Raw genomic sequence first — 7,761 nt, 5'->3', positions numbered from 1 at the left:
GAGAATTTCATGGCAAAGTACGGCTAGAATTGGCTCGCTAACTTGACAGAACTGAAATGATAAATTTTAAGTACGCCTGCTACATACTGTTATTACTAAATGTTGCCTCCATAATTTTCTATACTCAGCCATATCTACTTCTCCACCAAGTCTCCTTACATATTCACCCACTTGGTCATTCCATCTTACTCTTGGTCTTCCCAGTGGGTGCCTCCTTTCTGGTTGACCTCTTCATACTCTTCTTATTATTGTCTCTTCATCTCTTCTTTTTACATGACCCATCCACCTAATTCTTCTACTTCTTATCACTGCCACAATATCTGGTCGTCTGTACCCGTTCCCTGAGTTCTCTGGTTTTCAAAATTCTCCTTCGAAAACTGGTCTAGATATCCTCCTTAATATTTTATTATCAAATGTTATTGACTTCTTTTGGGTGTATTTTGTTAGTGTCCACACCTCAGCTTTATACAATAAAACTGGTTGTATTATGACTATTTTCGTATTTTTTGACAGCAGTTTACTTTTAAAGGCCCGTTGACATGATGCAAGAAATTGCATGCAATTCCTTGCAAGATCAAAATATTACATAGAGGAATATTGCACGTCGTTTGATATTATGCAAGTCTGTTGCAATTACGTCATGGTTGCTAGTAATTAAAATTTCAAAAGTAACAGTAAACAATTTCCTAACCTCAAACTTTATTCAATATTTTGTGGATAATTTAAAGGTAAAGAAAACAAGAAAAAATGGTCAGTACATCACTGGTAATAATGATATCTGCTGTTGCCTTTCTTTTGGAGTCTGATGGAAAGAGAACAGCCCTGGGGATGGTAGGCCAAGCCTTGGCTAGATAGGATAAGAAAAAACCTGAGTTTAGCTATAGAATTAGACGAGAAAACATACAAAAATTAGTTGAGAATAGATGAAAAAACATTTGAAAAACTCGTCAGGAAAATGAAACGTAATATCATCGATTAGAAACTCATTTCTCTTTAAAATTGCAACTTTCAGTCCTTGGCCAAATTATTAGACGCACTGCAAGATTTCATGTAAAATATTAATTACCGAGTGATATTGTACCGTTTTATTGTTTTAAATTGCATTGCTTTTTTATTTTTATATTTTCTAATAAATGACCAATTAATTTAATTTAATTAAGTAAAAGTCAATATTTAGCTGAGCCACCTTTAGCCCCTATCAAAGCTTTAATTCTGCGCGACATGCTATCAATGTACTGTCTCCTGTATTCGAGAATGATGATTCCCACACATGAATAATCTTTTCTAAAAGCTGGGTTTTGGTGGTAATCACATTTTTAGCTACTTTTCTTTTCATTAGCTCCCACACATTTTCAATCGGATTCATATCGGGACTATTACCCGGACAATACAACAGAGGGATATTTTCTTCTGCCAAAAAAGCTTTGACAGACCGAGCAGTGTGGCAGGGAGTTCCATGTTTCATGAAAGTGAATGGTTTCCATTTGGAAACCATTCTCTGAGCTGCCGAATCAAGTGATTTTGTAATACTTCTTTGTACTGATCTTGCCTCATTATTCCTTTTACGACGTACAGACGTCCAGTGCCCTTGCCGTTGATGACTGACCAAATCATCACTTTGGTGGGATGTTGAACCGTTGGAACGACACAGTCAGGAACTTTTTTCCACAGCGACGACGCACCTACAGAGCTTTATCCTGCAAAATTTCGAATGTGCTTTCGTCACTGAAGCAGATCTGTCAAAAATAGAAAAAAATATACAAACTTTCATGTTTTTTTGCTTTATTTACCTGAAAATGATATGAATGTGTAAATTTTTGATTAAATTACAATATCTTACCGATATCCAGAAGTTCACTTCTTTGTCTTTCCATTGTTTGCCCCACTTCAGGTGCTTTGCTTTCATTGCAGCTCTAAACTTGGGTTTCTTGGCGGGGCGACAGGCCTTAAAATCTAGCTCTTTCAATTTTCTTCGAACAGTGCGTTCAGAAGCTTTTACGCTAGCATCCTGAAGTTGTGATTTTAGCATTTTTGTGGTAGCAAATCTGTTTTCTAGAAAAATTTTCTTCAAACATCTCTGGAAAGAAATTTGGTTTTCTACAGCATCTTTTCTTTCTTTTTGGACTTAATTCCTCTCCTGACTCAATTTTCTTTTTTATGCGTCGTACAATAACTTCAGAAACCTTCAATCTTCGTGAAATTTTGCGGTTTATAAATGTTTTCTCATTCACAAGGGCCTTCATTTCAGCTTTTTTACGTGGTGAAAGATCTCCTTTTCTACCTATAATTGATAAAGTCCAATTATTTTTGTTTAACACTACAAATAAAATAAAGAAATAACTGAGTAGTATTAAACTGTTAAACAAACAATCGCAGTCCATAAAGCCACAGAAACACGCATGTACCTGACGAGATTCCGATTGCGACTAATACAGGTTCGTACTTGTTTACGTTCATGTATCACATTGTGAACACAGTGTTGCCATATGTTGAAAATAAATACAAATAGGTAGTCTACAACAAATCTTCGAAATAAAAATTAATATTATTGTAGTTTAAATATACAATTACTGCATAAAAACTCTTAAGAAAAAAATACAGTGCGTCTAATAATTTGGTCAGGGACTGTACACGTAATAAAAATGGCACCGAACCGATAATGTTGCTAGTAGAAGATCTTGCATGAGACGCCATCTATTGACATGCGATTTTCGTCAATAAACACAGATCGCTTATATTTAGATGGATCACGGCAATGATTTTTGTTATAATCAAATTGACGTCGACTTCCGGTCTGATCTTGAATTATTTGAAGGTAGTTCCATATATGGACAATCAGGAAACATGTCCCTACGTTACGGTGTGACAATATTCATTTTCTCTCTCGTTTGAGACACTATCTATACTGCGCATGCTTTAGGATGCGCAGAACTGAGCTTGAACCTCGTGGGATAGAGAAATCGTTGCCATTCTGTCTTCCTTAGTCGAAACAGTTTCCACTTATAGGAACTGTCCATATTGCATATATGGTAAATCCTAGGGACTTAAATTCTTGAGTATATCTTGATACAATAATTAAATATCAAAATTTAAGCATTTTACAAGTGAAAAGAGGAAGTTTACAATTTCGAATTGGCAACATCGACGTAAAATTCGCGGAGCGCGATAAAACCAAGAAGCGAACAACTTAGAGGCAGCAACCGCGCGCGCGATATCGATAAATCGAGTGGTGAGTGCCAACAATATACCGTCAGTTTGTATTCGACGCGGAGAAGGTGAACTTGTGTGTGGTGCTAAATTGCTACTGTTTTATTCGGTCGAGAGATAACGGATTTATCGTAGTATATCTAATTATTTAATAATATGAACTCCATTGAAACTCTTCTAGAAGCTGCTGAATATATTGCTAGACGAGAAAGGGGTAGGTAAAAACGTAAAAACTTCGGAACTAACAATCTACACGCTCTATTTTTATATAAAGAATCAGCTGTTTTCGATCGAATTATAGTGTAGCTGTTTATTTTGTTGTAGAAGCAGAACACGGGTATGCTTCAACCTTGCGTTTTCCAGATGATCTCAGAAGTGTTATCAAACGGCCAAAAACGAAAAAATCTCAGGGAAACAGGTGAGTTTGCGAATGTGAATGTAATTCACTACGTAACTTGCGTTCCTTTGTTCTCTCTAAATACTATCCAGTTGACAGTTCACGGTTTGTTTGATACATACCTTCCGTTATGACATTCGAAACTAATTTTTCATTTGTTTGTTAAGTGGTCAACCATATTTTTGCTATGCAAATTTGTCTTTTAAATATATGCAACTTGTAATTAATTCTGAATAAATAAAACTTTGCTCTTCGCTTTGGTATGTTTGAACAACAAAGTGAAATTAAATTTGAAGTGCAACAACATCTATTAAATATAATTACGTAATTTATAAAATCCATAATAATTGGTGGTATCTATATGCTTCCTTCTGATTCTAGGTATGCACTCAATAGTGAACGACCTTTAAGGTCACGTTCATTTCAAAATTAATATTCATTATATCATTAATGTTAATCTATGAAAGATTCATTGCTGATTATGAAATTTATGCAAGATGAATCATATTATTAGATTAGATTGCGTGGACATCTTTTTTAATTGCTGTATTTATTTGAGAGAAATAAATGTTTTGTAAGAGAATCGTTTTTCTGTTCACCTTAAGTCTGGTTAACCTTCAATAGACTACTATTTATTTTAGCACCGTTCACCATTATGAAAAACTAGTGCATAGTACAGTGGTCGCCAAACTTTTGAGTTAGTGATCCATCCTAGTATTTATAAACCTAAAAATACTGGGCAAAAAAAGTACACAAAATGGAACTTAAACTAATTTATTACAAACGAACATTTATTTCTAGTATTAATCAAAATAATATATATGAAGTGTAAAAAAAAGTTTAAATGTTCATTTCAACGAGAGGAGTGGAACTTTTTTTGGCCAACAATTATTTTCTTAAACTTTGGAGATTATATTGTAGCCGTCATTCTGATGCAGTTGTCCAAATGTTCATCAATCAGTCTGTTTCTATATTTGTTTTTTATGAATTTCATACTTGGAAAAGATGCTTCACACAAGTATGTAGAACTGAACATAGCTTTCAATCTCAATGCAACTTGAACCACAATTGGATACTTTTCATTTGTGACCAGAGGCCAGACATTTTCAGTGGTAGAGAAGGACTTTAGATACAAGTCATTCTGAAAATCAACAACTTCTATTTCAACGGCAGCCTGATCTCCACCAAAATGTTTTACAACACAAGCTGAAAAATCTTCTTCATCGATCTCTACAAAGGGAGAGTTGACGAACTGTGCCCCAATCAATATGCTTTTTAAATCTTGGAATCGTTGATCAAATTCTTATCTTAAGTCCGAAAGAATTTCCACGTATTTTTGGTTATTGGAGGATTTTGTTTGTCAACGATCCGCTTTAGACTAGGAAAGTGCTTATATTCATGTGTTATATTTTCTGGAACGGCTCGAGCTTTTTTCAAAATGATGTTACATCTGAAATCATTCCAAGGATGTTCTTATCTTTACCTTGAAGCTACAAGCTTAAGCCATTCAACTTTTCAGTTATATCAGTAAGAAAGGAAAAATCTTGTAGCCATGTGGGATCTTCCAGTTCGGTGAGATGCTCACTCCGATCATTCAAGAAGTTCACCAGTGCAGGTAGCATCGTTGCATAACTAACTCTGCCTCTAATAAGCCAACGAACTTCTGTATGAAGCAACAGATCACCATACTGGCATTCGAACTCTTCAATTAGTTCTCTGAAAAGTCGTCTTTTTTTTACTATTTTGACAACTGTTTTCAATGACATTGTTCATACTTGAGAACTTTCCACACAGTGACTGCTGAGGTATGATGCAATGGTAAGACAAAAATTTTGGTTTGTCACTGTCTACGACACAAGGCAATAAATCCTTTTTCCACGGCAACCATTGTATCAGCTCCATCCGTAGCTAGGGCCACCAACTTTTTCACAGGAATGTTTTCAGATTCAATGAGCTTTTTAAATGCAAAACATGTATAATTTCCACTTAATGCCCAGTAAGCGGCACAACCTTTACCAGATCTTCTTTTGTTTCAAAATCTTCAAATACCATTCTTACAAAAACTGAGCTGTATCAACTATATCGGTTGATTCATCAAGGAAAGATAATTACAACGATCAAAATCAGTTTTAAGCTGTGAAACTGAATCAGAACTCATAGCTTCAACTCTTCGCATCACTGCATTAGCAGAAAGCTAAACAGATTTAATAGCAGACATGATCTCAGCTTGGTTTTTGAAGTCATCAAATAATGTATCTGCAGCTTCTGAAAATGCAATTTTAATGAACTCACCATCTTCGTACAGTTTCATATGTTGAGCGATGACATTGGAAACTCGGAATAACACCTCAGTAGCTGTCTTGTTCTTGTCTAGTGTTTTAAAAATTGACTGCTATGCATTTAGGTGATATTTTAACTGCATCACCTTCTTTCTCTCTTCTCAGAGCTTAATTCAGCGATTTCTTTTTCAATTCCACAGTGAACTGTCTTGACATGACGCTCAACATTACTCACATTACAAAGTAGACACAGACATTTATCTCTAACTTGCGTAAAAAAGTAATCGGTTTCGCACTCTGCATGGCCATGATAGTGATAAGTTTCCGGCTTTTTGCTTGAACTATCCATAGTAAAAACAAACAAGGAAAAAACTTAAACGTGTACACGTGAATTGATTACATACGGCACAGACATAACCTCACTCTAGCTACACGCGTGACAATAACAGTCTGCGAAACAAAAACTTGTAACTCCGGCAATGACTTACCGGCTGCAGCGCTCCCAGCCAACCCGGTGGCTCGCGATCGACTGTTTAGCGACCACTGGCATAGTATTTGAATATCTATTATTCTCAGTTTGCAATGGAGGTGATTAAACAAAATTACGTCAATAAAAATCTACACTACCGGTCAATAGTTTTTGCCCACCTTATAGTTTACTTGACACTCAATAAATCAAAACAACTTGATCGATTTTGATATTTATATATCAAAGAAAAACTACAGAGTTATGGTTATAAAATTGAATTTTTGCTTAAATTATTTCGGTGCACAACTTTAACAATAAATAATCGTCGTCTATTTGGTTCCTTATGATCCACATCCCACACCAACTCAACGGGTTGAGATCGGGCCACTGTGACGGCCACAAATCATAATTTTCAGAACATTTTTTCTTTCCGATTCTTTCAAAATATCTTCGCGCGGCTTCGAGGAATGCTTGAGATCGTTGTCATGCTGAAAGATGAATTTTTACCAGGTCTCCAGTCTCCCTTCCTTCAAATAACCCGATAACCATGTGTTTTACAGTCGAGATTATACATGGATATAACATCCGTCCATATATCTCGACGCTTCATTCATCTAATTTCTATGTTCTTTAGTCCACTGCAACCTCTTAATTTTATTATTTGACTGTCAACCTTCCCAAAAAAGCAGCTTTGCTCAATTTCCTTTTCATTCTAGAAGTACTCAAAGACAGTTCCGTAGATTCATCGATATTTGCTGCTATCTCTGTGTCCGTGAGTCGTCGATCAAATTTACTGATCAATACTATACTTTGTCTTCAACGGTTGTGGTTTTTTGAGGCCGCCCTGAACGTTTTTATTGCCAAAGCTCGTGGTGATACAATTTTCCAAGGGACGTCGAGCCTAGACTATGAAGACATGCGATTCAACCGATAGTTCCTCAATTTTACCCATTTTAAAACTTACAAGTCTGAATTTGCGAGAATGCAAACGATTCGTTTACGAACTTTACAAAAAAATGTTTTGTTCCAAAAAGTTTAAAGTACAGCTCGTTCTTGCGTCTCACAGTGCTAACTGCGTCTAATCTACAATCCTAAACATCTAGGGAAATAATTCATAATTGAAGTATAATAAACAAATCAGCCGGTGCTTGCAAGTTTTAACTTGTTAAATCGTATAAAGTGAACAAATAACGAAAACTATTATTTTTGATTTGTAAGACATCGTTTCGACCTTCCCGCGATAATATAGATGAGAAATTTGTTGAAGGGTATTATTTTGAAAGGTAAACTTCTTTCCCAACTTCAGTCTCTGAAGACGATAACTTGGTTATCGAAACGCGCGTCAGACAGTGTAATTTTGATGTTGGTGTAAACAGTGTGCTAAGTTTTATCCGTTGTTGTTAGAACCC

General features: G+C 35.6%; 1 protein-coding gene across 1 annotated transcript in view; it reads left to right on the top strand.

Moving 5' to 3' along the window:
* Positions 1-1,430: 1,430 nt before the first annotated feature.
* LOC130452750 (max dimerization protein 1-like) overlaps positions 1,431-7,761 on the top strand; it is a 333,631-nt gene continuing 327,300 nt past the window's right edge. The window contains exons 1-2 of the mRNA XM_056792169.1: positions 1,431-3,421; positions 3,532-3,625. Coding sequence (XP_056648147.1) covers positions 3,364-3,421; positions 3,532-3,625 — 152 coding nt within the window. The 5' untranslated portion in view covers positions 1,431-3,363. The remainder of the gene's footprint in view (positions 3,422-3,531; positions 3,626-7,761) is intronic.

The sequence above is a fragment of the Diorhabda sublineata genome, chromosome 2 (genome assembly GCF_026230105.1).
Source record: "Diorhabda sublineata isolate icDioSubl1.1 chromosome 2, icDioSubl1.1, whole genome shotgun sequence".
In the NCBI taxonomy this organism is placed as follows: Eukaryota; Metazoa; Arthropoda; class Insecta; order Coleoptera; family Chrysomelidae; genus Diorhabda; species Diorhabda sublineata.
Note: the sequence above shows the minus strand (reverse complement) of the source record. Positions and strands in the feature narration are given on the sequence as shown.